This window comes from Giraffa tippelskirchi, chromosome 1 (assembly GCF_054371585.1).
Source record: "Giraffa tippelskirchi isolate mGirTip1 chromosome 1, T2T-mGirTip1v1.2.pri, whole genome shotgun sequence".
Lineage (NCBI taxonomy): Eukaryota > Metazoa > Chordata > Mammalia > Artiodactyla > Giraffidae > Giraffa > Giraffa tippelskirchi.
This window is the reverse complement of record NC_137275.1, coordinates 80,952,686-80,970,400: the sequence shown is the minus strand read 5'-3', so window position 1 is coordinate 80,970,400 and position 17,715 is coordinate 80,952,686. Positions and strand designations below refer to the sequence as shown.

At 37.5% G+C, this 17,715-nt stretch overlaps 1 protein-coding gene across 17 annotated transcripts in view; it reads right to left on the bottom strand.

Annotated features, from left to right (window-relative positions):
* The window catches only part of BMPR1B (bone morphogenetic protein receptor type 1B), a 420,588-nt gene that overhangs the window by 21,446 nt on the left and 381,427 nt on the right, over positions 1-17,715 (bottom strand). For 11 of the 17 annotated variants that reach the window (XM_081595579.1, XM_081595635.1, XM_081595584.1 and 8 more), the window contains 4 exons: positions 17,175-17,277; positions 16,560-16,662; positions 5,887-5,983; positions 4,411-4,549 (listed from right to left, as the gene is read on the bottom strand). In XM_081595579.1, the coding sequence (XP_081451705.1) occupies positions 4,411-4,549; positions 5,887-5,983; positions 16,560-16,662; positions 17,175-17,277 (442 nt within the window). Of the gene's footprint in view, positions 1-4,252; positions 4,550-5,886; positions 5,984-6,285; positions 6,372-16,559; positions 16,663-17,174; positions 17,278-17,715 lie in introns of all 17 variants that reach the window. The other 6 variants (XM_081595667.1, XM_081595657.1, XM_081595650.1 and 3 more) reach the window with 3 other exon arrangements.

Genomic DNA, 17,715 nt, shown 5'->3' with positions numbered 1-17,715 from the left:
ATAAAAGCATTGCTGACATGTCGTTAAGCCACTCAGCCTGAAGGAAATGAGGCATCAAGTGTACATGTAGACCAGCCTTCCTTCCTTTAGGAGTTGAAAAGGCCCTGTAGGAGACAGTCAGTCCATTTCCGTTCCCAAATAAGGGAGCAGAAGCATCAAGAGCACTGAGTAGCTGAGAGCCAGATCCATAAGTAGTTAAACTAGTGACCTGAGAGGAGACTTCCTACACTGATTAAAGAAGTATTATTCATTTACAGTTGTTACAAAGCATTATCCACAGAACATTTCCTAATATAAACAGTTTTAAATCCACTTTTTTTCTAATGATGACATATATAATGAATTTGATAAGAGTACAGACGAAATTGGCAACGCTCACAAGAACAGGAGCAACTTATCTCAAAATAAAAAGTCTCACTAAACTATATTCAGAAATTTAAAATATACTTCTGTTTTGAGATTTATTGTAACATCTATGGACCCAAAAATATATTTTGAAAAATGTTTTAACTATGTCATTTATTTGCATTTTTACTTGACTTAGTTAATGTTTCAGGTCTTTCTGTACCCAAATTTTCCTTCTATATGACATCTTTAGATATCAATTTTGAAAGATTATATAAACTCAATACAATCATTATAATTGTGATTCAAATCAGAGAAGAATTATTTCATGTAAAGTGGGGACAATTCACTGTGTAAGGATTATAAGGGTTATCACTATTAAAAATGTCTTTTTATCTAGTGATCAGTTATCTGATAAGTGTCCAATGGTAAATTAAGCCCACGTGGACCCTAGAAACCATGGAGTTGTAAGTAATGCTCGGTGCTCCCTATATGTCCCTGAATTAACAAAATACACACCTCTACACACAAATACACTGTTTAACATTATCTGCTTAATAAGACCATGTTAATGTTCTGGCCTGGAGAATCCCAGGGACGGGGGAGCCTGGTGGGCTGCCGTCTATGGGGTCGCACAGAGTCGGACACGACTGAAGCGACTTAGCAGCAGCAGCAATGTTGCATACTGGACAGATTTTTCACAAAAGATTCCTCAACTGAGAGGTTTAGTGTTCAGTTAGACAATTTACTTCACCTTTTGTTCCTTTACAAGGCCAGATAAATAGGGTATAAATAAATAATGTTATTATTGATTGGATACATAGTATGCAGGTATTCAATATGCCAGGCATATTTATATGTATATGTATGTGTGTGTGTATACACACACACACACACACATATATATAATGTATATATGGCAGGGAAAATTCTTACAATCATTCTATGATAGTCCTCCCTTAGAGGATTTATATACAAAGTCACTTAGTCACTTAGTCAATTAGTTCCAAGTATGTGTTTATACACAAGATACGAACTTTCCCTTTATGTTAATGAAATAAATGACAAAGTGGGATTAGGTGAGATATTCACTCATATAATATGAAGAGAGACTACTGAACATTTCTATATTGTTTATCTTAAAAAACAAATCTTAAAGCAGGATCTTAAATCTGTAATACCGAGGCTTTCCCTTTGCTCAAGTGAGTGATAGGATCTTTCTTCCCATCCTGTTGTTATCAAATGCAGGTCTTAATTTTACTTAATATTTGGTTCACAAGCTTTGGGAGCTCGGATTCTAGAGGTAGATCACCCGGGTTTGACTCTTGGCTTCTCCATGGAACAGCTGATTGACCCCAGTGGGCTTGTGCCCCTGATGTGTGATACAGGATACATCTCTACACCACCTCACAGTGCTACGAGGATTAAGTGAGATCATCCTTTAAAGGCCCGAGTCTGGCCAGGGCTGGACCTCTGGCAATCTGGCTGCTCTTAATCATATATGGTTAATAGCCAAACACTGTTGTTTGGTACCCAGATTACAGACATAAGACAGTATTTTCACAGATACCAAAAGTTGGGAGTTGAAAGTTTTCTTTTTTAAAAAAACAAATTGAGCAGCCTCTTTAATCAACCCAGGATGCTAAGGGACAAAATGTAGTTTCCATCTCAAAAGAGATGAGAGTCTATCTAAAGACATAGGTACATTAATACCAATTTCAATGTTATTTTAAACAGCTATATTGGTTGCTGCATTGGTTATGCAAACTTCTGTTATGATATAAGTTAAACAGACTGGCTCAGTCTAGACTAATCTGTCACAGAGATAAAACATGGGGCAGGACTTGAGCCATAATCTGAGGAACTCTCCAGAAAGACATTATATTTGCAAAGACATGGATTTTAAAAACATGTTGTATTTTCAAAACAATTACTCAAGGCTGATGCGAGAGCTCAAGAATCCAGTGGGGAAGAGGTGGGAGGAGAGGGATGCTATGTTTATCAAGCTAAGAAAGAAGACCCATAGTCATGACTGGATATTAGAGTGTGTTATGCAGGAAAGTGAGAGAGCAGCAAAGTCAAAGATTTGAGAGAGAACTCCACAGGAATGAGAAAGATGGGCCAAGAGGAGGAAGACAGGTAGTTTCCAATTCTAAGAGTGTAAGTATTTGATTGATTAATATCAAAGGGAATTTTAATATCTGTACTTGAAAAAAGAAGTGTAATAAAACATTTTTAAATATAAGAATGGTATTTGCTATATATCAGTTAAATTCTAAGAATGAAAAGTCAAGCAATTTGATAAGAACTTTACATTAAAAAAAGATTTATATGCTAAGTAGCATCAGTTTGGTCATAATGACTACTTCACAAGTGGTTTTCCGTCTGGTGTATTACCTCCAGGGGAGGTACTAGTTGAAGAGTACAGAGTTTGGCCACCTGATGCGAAGAGCTGACTCATTTGAAAAGACCCTGATGCTGGGAAAGATTGAAGGTGGGAGGAGAAGGGGACAACAGTGGATGAGATGGTTGGATGGTATCAGACTCAATGGACATGAGTTTGAGTAAACTATGGGAGTTGGTGATAGACAGGGAGGCCTGGCATGCTGCAGTCCCGGGGGATGCAAAGAATCAGACACGACTGAGTGACTGAACTGAACAGAGTTTCAGTTATGCAAGATGAATAAGTCCCAGAGATGTACCACACAACACAGTGCCTACAGTTAATAATGGTATATTGCATTCTTTTTTCCTAGTTTGAAGCAAAAAGTTGACACTCACTTTATTTTTACTTAGATACACTTAGCATATAACATTTTGTAAGTTTAAGGTATACAGCATGTTGATTTGATATATTTAAACAATGAGATATGATTATCACAGTAGCATTAGCTAACACCTCTATCTAATACATGTGTATTATAGTCTTTAAAAATTTGCAAAGAGAATAGATCTTACACTGGGCTCTTATCATAAAATAATAATAATGAATGGGGCAGGAGGTAACTTTTGGAGGTGATGGATATGTTTATGGCCTAGACTGTGGTGATAGCTTCAGGGGTGTATGGTGGTTTAGTTACTAAGTGGTGTCCAACTCTTTGTGACCCCATGAACTGTAGCCCGCCAGGCTCCTCTGTCCATGAGATTTCCCAGGCAAGAATACTTGAGTGGGTTGTCATTTTCTTCCCCAGCGTATCTTCCCAACCCAGGGATCAAAACCAGGTCCCCTGAATTGAAGGCAGATTCTTTACCAACTGAGCCACCTACTTATTTCCAAACTCTTCAAGTTATATACATGAAATGTATACAGCTTTTTGAATGCTAAGGAAAAGAGTTATAAAATAAATTACTGGCTTGAGATTTTTAAGTTACTTTTAGTACTAAATAAAAGGTCACCAAAAGAATCAAGTAAACAAGACATCCGAAGTCAGAACCAGACAATAAAGATTAGGAAAATCAATCTCAGAATTTATAAAGTTTATAAAGGAAAATATTTCTCATTGTTATTTCCATTTCAAGTCCCAACAATCTTTTTGCATGGTCCATAAAGTAACCAAATGCTTTTCTCATTAAAGCAAGTGCCTTGGATTCACTATATATTTTCTTCCAAGTTGGCAGCCCTGACCATCAGAAAATTAAAACTCTCCTGAATGGAAAAGCCAGGGCTTCACCCTGAAACATAAACCCTCCAGCTGAGACGCAGCCTTCTTCCCTTTTATAAGTACTCAGATCCCAGTTGGCTATAATACTTTTGCCTTCAAAAGCCAGGCCAAAGTGCTGTAACGTTATCCTTCCTGAAAACAGAGGGAAGATGGTCCCATGTCGAATGTTTTCTAATCTGCTCTTTATCAGAACGCAGAGGTCTGGATTGTAACCATACACTTACATTAAAGAACAATGACCTCACCCCCAATATGTCAAAATGTTATCTGGAAATCCTGCATCTGAGATCTGATGTCTGACTGCAGAGCGCTTTCCTTTGTCCACTGCGCTATCTGTTTCAGTAAAATGACACCCAGCCGTTACTGACATTTCCTTTACATTCAAGGTATGTTCCTCTCATACCAGCAGAGGGAGGCCTGATCCGCTCCCTGAGCTCTGCGACTGCTCAATTAAGTCTCTCAGGGATTCTCCAGGAGGAATGTAAGTTTCATCCTGTTCTAACCCAATGCTGTACCGAGGTCTGGCTTCTTGTCTTTTATACCTGAAGGTGCACAAAGGAAGAATACGTTAGACACTGGATTGCAATGACAGGGACAGAACATGCAGAACCACGGCAGGTTTCATCTTTGCACGTAAATACAAGATTAGGTGCTCAGTATATATTATCCTTAGTTATGATTTCCAAAACATAAAGTCATAATTAGTCTTCTAACCTATTTTTTAAACTAAACTTCATATTTTCACTCAGTCACAACCATCTTTAATTTTCCTTCTCCGTTTCTTTCGATTGCATATATCCAAGTGGTCTACATTCCATTAACATTTTTATATAGTCCCAATAGTAGTAGTACTAGTCACTCAGTCGTGTTTGACTCTTTGCCACTCCATGGACTATAGCCCACCAGGCTTTTCTGTTTAAGGGATTCCCTACGCAAACATATTGGAGTGGGTTGCCATCTCCTTCTCCAGGATAGTTCCAATATCCATTCCCTAAAATCTTTTCTTACAAGGTCCCTAACTAGCTAAAGATGCAGATTTTTGGTTTACAAAAGTAACATTGTAACTTTCTCATAAAAGGCAATGTATAAAGCAATAGTATAGATAAACTGAAACTTCAAAAGCTTTTGTCAATAATCATTTCTTCAGTTAGAATTGATGATATTTGAGTCAACTCTTATTTGTAGAATAGTAACCTAAATAAGTATTACAAAAGGGCAATGATAAGAACTTAAAGGTCCCTGATATTTCACAAACTAGAAAATGAGTTCTTAGGTAACTGAAAATAATTTGTAATGTTGTTGTTTACTTGCTAAGTCATGTCCGACTCTTTGCGACCTCATGGACTGTAGCCTGCCAGTCTCCTCTGTCCATGGGATTCTCCAGGCAAGAATATTGGTATGGGTTGCCATTTCTTTATCCAGGGGATATTCCTGACCCATGGATCGAACCTACATCTACTAACTGAACATAGTCTATCTTAATAATTAATCTACAAGTTATTTTTTATAATCGTTCAATACTAAGGGAATACTGTTAGCTTACAAAATAAGGAATTACTAAAGTGATTCTAAGTCAACATGGTCATTTCTTGGTTTGAATCAAAGTTTAGTAGCAATTAATTGCTGAATTTCCTAGCTACCATAAGTTTCCTAGAGATGAAATTTTTCTGGGTAGTTTTGATATTTGAAGCAGAAACAAGATAGCTATCTATTAATAACTTTATTAGGACAAATGATTATCAATAGTAACTGATATTGTCAGTGCAATCTAATATCTAATTAGGTCAAGGAAAGATGTGATGAAAAACATCAACTGGTAGAACAGTATGAGGATGATTTTATAAACTCAAAATTCTACATCCATATGTTGGAAACTTACCTGAAGTAACAGAATAAAATGATGAGGACCAAGAGCAAACTACACACAGTCACAGATATAAGTAAAGCTTTGTGGTGTATAGGTCCGTCAACAAAATCTGAAATTAAATAGAAGCAAAGAGAGGCATAATACAAGATTAATTTTACTTAAAAATCAGGAAGCAAGTCTTTCCTCAAAGTGCTTGCTAACCTCCATGTTTAAGATGTGAGGTTCTTTTGATCTGCTTATTGATAAGAAATAAATATATACTCTCAAAATTTGAGTAAATAAGCTTGAGTAACATGAATTACTGTTCATCTAGGCACTCACTTCAAGAGTATGCATTTCTTCCTCTTTGGAAGGAATAGGTTTGACACAGGATGAAAGCACAGAAATAAACAAATGTAAATGGACCAATACCCTTAAAATATAAGCAGGCAGTTCATCTTTATTTCAGATCCAGTTGATGGGTATCCAGGCTTTTCTCATGTGGTTTCTGGGGCACTCTACATCATAAATTTGGATAGAAAAATGAATCTATATTCATTGTACATAAAAAGCAAAGCAATCCTATGATGGATACAAAGGAACACAATTCCTCAAATATTGCCAAATAAATAGAATACACAGATGTGGAATACTTTAAACAAAGATGCCCTTCAAGAATACATAACTAATTTTTCCATAAATGGCATCAGTTTTTAAAAGAATGGATATGTCTACTCAGAGAATTATGGTTTGATCTTTTTAAAGAACAAATTATTAAAAAGTATTCATGCTGTTTTAACTCCAGTTCTTCAGAAATAAGATTTACTTATAGCATGATTTTTCAAAATTCCTAAAAATAAGAATGACCGGGAGAGTTTTATACAAACGCTGATTTACCGATTTCAACACCAGAGATTTTTATTCAAAGTATTTTTTTTTTAAAAAACCATCTCAGGTGATTTTATATGCAGTAGTCTCTGGAACATATTCTGAGAAAACTGACTGAAAGCCAGGTGCACTTACATAGTAATAGAATTAGCACCATTTCGATTAAGGGCACCATACATCCTTGGGAGAATAATTACTGCTACTTAATTTTAAAAGGTATCATGTATTGTAATTTATGACTTTGGTTACCTACAAACAAGATGTTTCCTAACCATGCTGTGCACTTTTCATTGTACGGCTACCTGAACATTTTGGCTGGGGACCTCATCCCACTCAATGTAACTTTCTTTTTTCATTCAAAAGCATTATACACTCCCTGAAGAGAAACTGAATAGCAAGAATTAACTGAAATAAATAAAATTGCCATCACCTCACTACTTAGAAAACTTACTGCTGCTGCTGCTGCTATGAGTCGCTTCAGTAGTGCCCGACTCTGTGCGACTCCATAGACGGCAGCCCACCAGGCTCCCCCGTTCCTGGGATTCTGCAGGCAAAAACACTGGAGTGGGTTGCCATTTCCTTCTCCAATGCATGAAAGTGAAAAGTGAAAGTGAAGTTGCTCAGTCGTGTCCGACTCCCAGTGACCCCATGGACTGCAGCCTACCAGGCTCCTCCATCCATGGGATTTTCCAGGCAAGAGGACTGGAGTGGGTTGCCATTGCCTTCTCCGAGAAAACTTACTGCTAACATTTTACTGTATGTCTTTCCAGTCTCATTTCAACAAAAAAATTTCATGAGCAAAATAGTTCACAAAAAAGCTTTATAAACCCACAGCTGTATTATTGTCAACAGCTAAAACATGGAAGAAAACCGTGTCCAATGACACACAAATGGATAAGCAAAATGTGGTATATTACATAAGATGTAGTTCAGCCTTAAAAAGGAAGGCGTTCCTGACAGATGCTACATGAATGAACCTCGAGGACATTAGGCTGAGTGAAATAAGCCAGTCACAAAAAGACGAACACTCTACTTATATGAGATACTTAGAGAAGTCAAAATCATAAAGACAAAAAGAAGAATAGTGGCTGTCAAGGGTAAGGAGGGAAGAGAGCTGGGGGAAACTAAAGCTTAATGGGTAAGAGTTTCGGTTCTACAAGATAAACAGAACCATATAAATGGTTGCACAACATTATGAACATACTTAATATCAATGAACTGTATACCTAAGTGATTAAGATGGAAAACTTTCTGTGTATTTCACCACATTAAAAAAACTGGGGGGAAATCATAATTGCCTTGTAACTAGATTGTTTTCATTTATAATACTGTAGACATTTTCTAAAACAATAAATTCTTTTCTGCAACATGAGTTTTAAAGACTACATGGTATACATACAGACACATCCTAATTAGAAAGTCAGTCTTCTGATGATGCATATTTAGGAGATTGGGAAGATTTTGTTATAATACATCTTTGCTGTGATACATACAATTCTGTGATGAACATTCTTACACATACATCATTGCACATGTCAATGATTATTTTCCTAATCCAGATTCTAAAAAGTACTGTTATTAGGTTGAAGGATATATATTTTGTCATACACATTGTCAAAATATCTTTGAAAAAGATTATAAGTTTGTTTTTTTTTACCAATGTGAACATACATCTTAATTACTTTGAAATAATTTCAGTCTTATAGAAAATCAGTAAGGATAAAGGACTCCAACACACCCTTTAGAGAGTTCCCATTCCAGTGAGAGAGCAATTGACAATGCAGGTGTACAAACGCCATGGAGCAAATAATGGCACTAGAAACAACTTAAAATCTATTTCCAGTTTTAAGGACAAGAAAGCAAAAGGCCTGATTTTGCAGAAAATCACAGAGATCCCTGGATATTCTATCAGAACTAGAAGAACTAACTACATAATCACAACATATTATCAGTATACAAATATAGAAAGCCTCAGCGACTTTCACTTTTCCATGTAAATGCAGACTACTCTGAGCCATAAGAACAGTATATTTATTACTCATCTTAATAGATTTCTGATTGATGAGAGCCATGAGACCAGAAAGAATCTAAGGGCTTTTTCCTTATCATCAAGCACTTTTTTGAAAAAGGCTAGCGTTACCTTCCCACTTTCCTTTTCCTTGTCCCAGTAACCCTAGCCCCTAGAGCCTCAACAACTGCCTCCTGGTCTTCTGTCACAAATTTATTGCCTTATCGATAAACCTTTGGTTTCTGTTGGTTATGCCAGTCACGTTTTCATCTGCCATTACATGTGCTCAGAGCATTAACAATGTAAAACGTTCAGGTCACTGTTGAGTCTCAGAAGGCGAACACTACCAGATACTTATCAGAAAAAGAACAGTGCCCCTGATTCTCTCCAGGGCAGCAGGTTTCTACTGGGCTGTCACTCCAGCTGCTCAGGGGAGGAGATCAGAGAACTCTCCAAGGAAGTATGGTTCACTCTGAGAGTCAGGGAAGAGTCACGAGTGGTTTCCTAACAAAACAGTATTGTCACTACTTGTCACCTCTCTGATAATTAACTGGTTTGCAGCTACTTAAAATGCCAGGACTGCTTTTATAAGGCTAGAATATGGCTCATAATTGCAATAGGAAATAAAAAACTAAATAGCTAGAAAGAATCTTGGAAACACATCTTGGAAGACATCTTTATGTGTGTTCTCAATGTTATAATCACAGATAAATTGGAGACATCATTTTATTATTAGAGCAAAAAGTGTCTGAAAAGTATATTCTTGTCAGAGGATTTTAGTCAACAGATAATACTGTAAAGTAATCTACTTTCCTCATATATTGGTAGGTCATCTTATGGTAACATCTAGAAATAAATTCACTATAAGAACAAAGACATAATATTCTTCCCTGCAGAAAAAGTTTAGAATTTTATTTCCTAGCAACAAAGGAAGTTAAGAAAGAATTTTTATATTCAGATTAGAAAAGACTAATGATTTCTAAATTCCTTCTATATGCCCCTAATACAAAGTTAACCAGAATTTCCAGAAGTTAAAAGCTGCACATTTCAAGAAATGTTGAGGCTACTCCTTGTCAAGGAATTCAGCTCAGGTTCACATACTGGTTTATACTACCGCAAGTATAATACATGTGTCAGAAGGAGAATGCAACTCAACTTTGCATTCTATCATATATTCAACCTATGTGTGTTGTGGAGGATAACGGAGTTGTTTCACTGTTTAAATACCTGTCACTCTATTGAGTTTAATTTATAATTGATAATACCAAAGCTAAGTAACAGCATTTTAAAACAAATCTGTAAACTGCTCAAAATATTTTTTTTTTTAGTTGGATAAGAAATCAGAAGTTAAAGTTGAGCTTAGGAAATCCTGTATTATAATGTTACTTAACCTACATTGGAAGTTACCCTATTTTGAAACAAACAAACAAAAAGGTGCTTCTGACACATTTTCTATGAAGTATACATGCAGTATACATAATTCCCATATTTAAACACACAAAAACCCATACCAATTCCAAAAAATTATATGAACTTGGGCTTTGTAAAACCTAAATTAGAGGATCCCATTTAATAAAGGAAAGCTTCTGTTCATTTTAGTACCAGTCTTCCACTCCTTTAAGCGCTCATTTGAAAAAAAATTTAAACAAAAATAAGTAATAAGTAACTTGGGAGGGAAAAAAAACCTCACCAAATTCTGCTTATACATCATTTCAAGAGAATATTTTACTCATAATATCTTGGTCAAACCATGTGATGTTGAGAGTGTAGGTATACATTATTCTTCTGGTGCCCCTTCATCACTAATTCTGCAGGCAGGAAGCTAGACACCAGGGTACCACGACTTCTCCCTACAAGCCCCTCCATCAAAACAGACATCTCTCCCTCCTCTTAGCACCAACTGCAGGATTACTGGGCTTCCCGAATCAAACTTCATCATTTATGATGAAGGTGCTGCATTTGATCTAATTACTTTTTATAATTCTTCCTTCAGGAGAAAGAATATCATCCCAGGGTATTCTGCGTTGCTGGTGCTGAAATAAAATAAGCAAAGGAAAAGGAAAACTAATATTCATAAAAGAATTTCTGCTGCTTTCTGGCCACGCTTCATCATCTTTTTTGAAATAGAAGATAACAAATAAAATTTCAAGGTTCTAAATATACATTGATAAATATTTATTGGATGTGATTTTGTATCTCTAATATCCTGCTAAGCAAACGCATCCAAGTTGGGGTGGGGGGGAAGGTGAAAAAACTGGATAGATAGAAAATGTTTTCTTGCTTATTTTTTAATCAGCAAACTTACTTGTAGGTATTTATAATTAAAGAGGCTTAGGTGAGGTTTTATTATAGATCTGAGAAGTACTAAGTGTAGGGATGCATGCATGCCTGCATGCTAAGCTGCTTCAGTCATATCCGACTCTTTGTGACCCCACGGACTGTAGCCTGCCAGGCTCCTCTATTCATGGAATCTCTAGGCAAGAATACTAAAGTGGGTTGCCATTTCCTTTCCCAGGGGATCTTCCCCATCCAGGGATCAAACCCATGTCTCCAGCATGCATCTTCTGTATTACAAGTAGATTTTTTACTGCTGAGGCACCGGGAAACCCCAGTACTTACATGGGATTCAATAAATGATAAATTATAGGGAAGAGGAGAAAGGAGGAATGAAGAGAGAGTCCACACAGAGGGAGCAACCCTCTAACACTATATTCTAGAATAAGGAAGTGAGTGAAAGTCGGTCAGTCACGTCTGACTCTTTGAGACCCCATGGACTATACAGTCCATGGCATTCTCCAGGCCAGAATACTGGAGTGGCTAGCTGTTCCCTTTTCCAGGGGGCCTTCCCTACCCAGGGATCGAACCCAGGTCTCCCGCATTGCAGGCAAATTCTTTACCAGCTGAACCACAAGGGAAGCCCATTCTAGAATAAAGAAATTGCTAATTGTGCAAAGCAAACATAACAAACAAAAGGCTTTGAAGTAATCATATTGTTTATTGATTATTTCGTGATATGGCTAACCAACCACTACTTACTTAGAGCCTTCCAACTCTTAGATACATAAAAGCTTTTTTTTTTCGACAATGTTATTCAGGGTTTTGTTTTCCTTTTCTTTTTTATAGAAGATTCAGAGTGATGTGGTCCAAGTCTCATTTCCCATCTCCAGTACTCACTCACTCTAGCTGTGTAACCTTCACATGGTACTTGACCTCACTGTTCCTCAGCTGCATGTCTGAAATGGGGATGATGATAATAGTGCCTTCTCCACTGAGCTGTTATGAGGATTAAATTAGTTAGTATATGTAAAGTAATTAGAAAAGTTCTTGGACAGCAAGGAGATCAAACCAGTCAATCTTAAGGGAAATCAACCCTGAATACTCTTTGGAAGGACTGACGCTGAAGCTGAAACTCCAGTATTTTGGTCATCTGATGTGAACAGTCTACTCGTTGGAAAAGTCCCTGATGCTGGAAAAAACTGAGTACAGAAGGAAAAGAGGGCATCAGAGGGTAAGATGGTTAGATCGTATCACGGATGCAATGGACATGAACTTGGGTGAACTTTAGGAAATGGTAAGGGAGGCCTGGCTTGCTGTAGTCCATTGGGCTGCAAAGAGTCAGACATGACTGGGTGACTCAACAACAACAACAACTTAGAAAAGGGCCATGGTAAGTAAGCACTCCATTCATATTAGCAAATGTGATTATCATGGTTATGATGATAATTTCCACTGCCCTCACCCACAAAACTGGCCTGGGCTCTGAGCCCTGGCTCCCTTCAACTGTATCTCTTCCCAATGAGCAGTGGGTTTGCAAAACCCCAGTGAAGTGTCCATCCAGAATTTGTCCCATCCCACTCTCCATGTAAAACACTGGCCATTGCCCCAAAGTCTGAAATTCTACCTAAATGGCCCCAGGCCTGTGTCTGGGGACTGTACAGACCCCTGTCTCCTTGAAGGTGGACTGAAGAACTGGTATACTTACCCTGACCTTTGACAAAGAGGTGGCAGAGGTTGGGTGAGGCAAGACATGTGGGCAGAGCATAAACCAGAGGGCCAGGTGTTTGCCCAACATTAAGCTTCTGATTACTGAGGCAGCCATTTCAAAACATCTATCTCGAATAAACATATTACCAGCTGCATGATGCAACTACTAGTAAAACAACTAGGAAGAAAGCAGGTGATCCTGCCCACAAAGTTCCCTGGATAACCGACTACCTTAATAACTCCACTTTTTCTTCCCCATACCTCATCCCCACTCTTATGTTTTAAATTTGCCAATATTTTTGTAACCGTGTAGGGTGACAAATGTTAGCCAGACTTATTGTGGTAATGATTTTGCAATACATACAAATATCGAGTCATTATGTTCTACACCTGAAACTAATATAATGTTATATGTCAATTATAACTCAGTTATTTAAATTAATTAATCAATTTGCCAATAAAGAGTGAACCTATGAAATCCTAGGCACCCTACTTTTGACCCCAATAAAAGCAGAAGCCCGGGTCCCCCCCAAATGCCTGTGACCCTGCTGTGTGGCCCTCGGGTGTGCTGTGTAGCCTCTAGTTTCTGTAAATAGTACATCTTTTCTCTCAGATTTCTCTGACAGTGGTTGCTGAGGTGAATTTTATATAATAAGGACCACATGGGCCAGTCTAGTCACAACACTGGCTCCAGTTGAAGAAATGTCTGTGGGGGCTGCCAGAGTGGTGTGGACCCGGGTAAGTGCTTCAAGCATTCCGAACCAACAGTATCACTACCACAGACACAAACAGATGTCCAGCTGCATGCGTGAGAGGCTCTTCCCAGGGCAGGGCTCCCCATCACCCCCCCTCCCACACTGCAGTGAATAAGTCTAAGTAGTTCAAGCATTCTAAATGCAAAGTTGGTGCTCTTCACCATTATAAAAATATACTTGTTAAATTCAGTTAATAGAAGGTATTTTATTTACCAGTCTGCTATATTGGATTATGAGTTTTAAATAATTAGGTAAATGGTATGCGATCTTCCCTTTATACTATTGCCCCAGCTCCACAAAAGTTAGGGTTGGTCCTAAGTATTAAAACAGCAGCTAAAATTAAACATACCAAAATAAGATGGTTCCATGTCTCTTTAACACCGCTGTTCTTTGTGTTTTGTAACAAAACATACATACACATGTCTCCAATACAGCTATATGTAGACACATATACATAAGGCTGCAATGCAAATATTTCTGACCAAGGCATTACTGATATTCAGTAAACATACATAGTACACTTCCTGTAAAAATGCTGCCCGTGTATATATGGTAGAGGCAAAAAAACCCCCAAAACCCAGCAGCTCTATGATATATTTATGTAAACGTGACCAGTGCTCTCAGACCACAGTCTTCAATGAATTTTACTGGACCCCAAAATGACTGCACCAAAAATGGTGAGGTGGAATCTACACAGACCTCACCTAGGCACTACCTAGGATCTTCGGAGTTCAAAACAGTAATCGTTAAAGCCACTAAACTCCGCACCTTCCAATCTATCACCTTGTACAATTCTCACATAATCCAGCAGCCACATCAGCATCCACTTTACTGAACAAAGGACTTGCCTTCCCAGTACTACTGCTCTTCTTTCCAAAACCTTTGCACTAGAACACTCAACCTCCTCAGGGAATCCTCGCCTGTCCTCCAGGTCCTAACTGGAATCTGGTTCCACCTATAGGACAGTATGCAAACTGCAGCCCTTTCAGCATTTAAATCAGTTTTCCTAATCCCTTCTGTTAGGGATTTTCTCCTTGAGGGAAGTGATTCTAGCACATCTATCTTCATTTCATGCACTCTTTACCCACCTCCCGGCCCCAAGCCCAACACATCAGCCCCTGTATCAGTGCTATTCAAAATGCTGTCTATAGATCGCCTACTTTTTGCAACTGATTCATAAGGGAATAACCACATAACAAAATAAACATTTAGAATTTTATAGCAGTTTGAAATCAGTGGACTTCTCTTTGAACAAGGTGTTGTCAAATACACACATTGAGACACAGTGGTGCTAGCCATATCCACACATAGGTCTTTTTCTACTGAACGTGTTGCCCAAACTTTAATGTGCATATAAATCACTTGGGAAATCTCATTAAAAATGCAGGTTTAGTAGTCTGGAGTGAGGCCTGAGCCTCTGCATTTCTAATGAGTTTCAAGTGATGCTGGTGCTGCCGATCCACAGGTCCACTTGGAACAGTGAGGCATCAAACAACTGAATTAGGAGAATTTTCCCAACCAGCTATGCTGTTTCACATGACTGCATTTTGCAAATCTTTCTCAAATATTACACACATTAGATTGCCTCTGTTTAAAGTCATTGCTATTCACAGGCTGTGCAACCTTCGGAAAGTTAATGAACCTCTCTGTGCTGCAAGAGCCTCATATTTAAATGGGGACTAATAATCCTAAATACCCTATAGGATTGTTGTGAAGCTCAAATGGTTTAATTAATGTCATAGTTACTAGCATAATCCTTGGCTTATGTTAGCCATTTTCATTTTTAAATTGTTTATTTCTGCCTTACCTACTTGCAAACTTAAAATCTGCTCAAGTATCACATCTATGCAGGTCTTTTGACATCCTCCTACTCCAAAATGAGCCACTCTTTTGTGTCTACTGAGATTTTTCTGAGTATAATTATTTCCATGTTTGTCTCTCACAATCTAGTGTGCTAGTCTTGAAAGCAAGAATTTTCTTCATTCATTTCTGTATCCCTAATACCTAGCATGCTGACTGGCAAAATAAAAAAAAAAAAAAAACTGCCTGTGACTTTTTGATGTGAATTATTATGAATCAATCTTACAGAGCTAGGCTATAGGAAAAAATGTTATAAAATATCATCAGAACCCAATAAGGTCATTGTATTTTGTTGGGAAGATATTCTCTTAAGAAATAAAGATCAATGATGATAAATCATCTTAAGCTACTTTTTTAAGACTTAGGACTCTATGACAATTACAAATCATTTATTTTGTGATGAGACCAAGAAAAAAGGAAACATGGTAGCTTTTTTTAAACCAAGAGTCATTGGGGATGCAGTGTGTGTGTTTTTTTAATTAGCAACACTAAATGTATAAGTCTTAGAACTAAACTTTCTAGATATTTTCTCCATTTTACCAATATATATGAATTGACTAAAAGGTAGTTACTCTAGCATAAATAAAAGGAAATGCCATGAAGCAAATAATCTGAATTAACTCTTTATAAAAGGGTTCCCAGCCTCTGGGATCTAATGTCTGATGATCTAAGGTGGAGCTGATGTAATAATAATAGAAATAAAGTGCACAATAAATGTAATCCACTTGAATTATCCTGAAACCACCTCCCCACGCAGTCTTAAAAAAAATTATCTTCCAAAAAACCAGTCCCTGGTGTCATAAAGGCTGGGGACTGCAGCTTTATAAGGTCCTTATTTTTAAAACAAATGTAGCCAAATAGCAGTTTTTGAATGAAGCACAACTTCTGAATAACATTTAGGGGTAAACATAAAACACTTTCTCCCTCCTCTATTCTCTTGGAACCCACTCCAGGCTCTAGTCATTAGTTTTCTGAGGGAAGTAAGAACAGGGTAAAGAAGTAAATCTTAAGAGTGAAGTCACATGTGACTATTTTCCAATAACTCCCGGTATTCATCTCTGAATGTCAGTTTCATTGTCATCTTATCTCAGCCCTCTGGCCCAAGAGTGAGAAAATGGTACAGGCAGATACATTTGGTAAAAAGAATAATTCAAGTGTTTATCTTCTTTATGCCTAAAGCTTTTCCAGCCTGTGAGCCTTCCTCTCCTTACCTCTGTTTTTCAGCGGAGGAAGTGTGGGATGTAGATCTTTATTACATTCATTCCGTTCTGTGCAGCATTCAATGGATCTTCTCTGATGAGGAATGGGAGTGTCCTGAAATTGAAACCTGACAGCTATTAATACGTTTACCCCAAATTTCAAAGCCATATCATCTAAAACTAGCAAATTAACACTCTTTAGAGAACTGACTTAAAATTCTAATAATTTTATTCAGACATGGTGAAATGCTGTATTAGGTAATTTCTTTCAAATCATCATGTATATTCTTACTGTAACTTTTGCACTTTCATAAAATTACTATTATATTTGTAATAACCAGTATGCATAGTATAAACTCAGGAAGAAGGCTTGGCTTTATGCAATTAACCAAATCGGAATTTGAGCAAGATGATCTACTGAGTCCCTAAGCCAAAAGTTAACAGCAAAAATAAAATGACTACTTGATTTCAAAATGAAGGGAGAACTGACCCAATGCAAATTTTCTAATTATTGTTCAAATTACTGAAAACAAGCTAGTCAAAACAAATTTTATCTTGCTTGAAACTTGGCTGTTTGCAATCTTGCCAATAAAAGGTTACAAAGTGGAATCAAGGTATCTTCCTTACCCGACACTGAAAATCTGAGCCTTCTAGTCCTAGACATCCAGAAGTGACCACAGGCATCCCAGAGTCATCTTCTTCTATCATCGTGAAACAATATCCATCTGTGCTAAAGATCAAACAGGCAAAGTAAGTGTGTGTTGTGTGCGCGTGAGAGAGAGAGAAGGTCCAGGGTAAAAGGAAATGAAGATGTTTATCACTTGTTTTGGGCTTCCCTGGTGGATCAGTGGTAAAGAATTCACCTGCCAATGTAGGAGACTTGGGTTCCAATCCTTGAGTCAGAAAGACCCCCTGGAGAAGGAAATGGCAACCCACTCTAGTATTCTTGCCTGGGAAATTCCATGGACAGAGGAGCCTGGTGGGCTACAGTCCACGGCATTGCAAGAGTCAGACACAACTGAGCGACTAAACAACAACAACAACAGTCATTTGTTTCATTACAAACAAGAAGAAAGTCAAAGATCATATAACAGGTTATTATCTGATTAAAGAATCCCGAAACTTCCTTTTAAGTTGATTTAATTATCATAAACTATTTAGTCATATA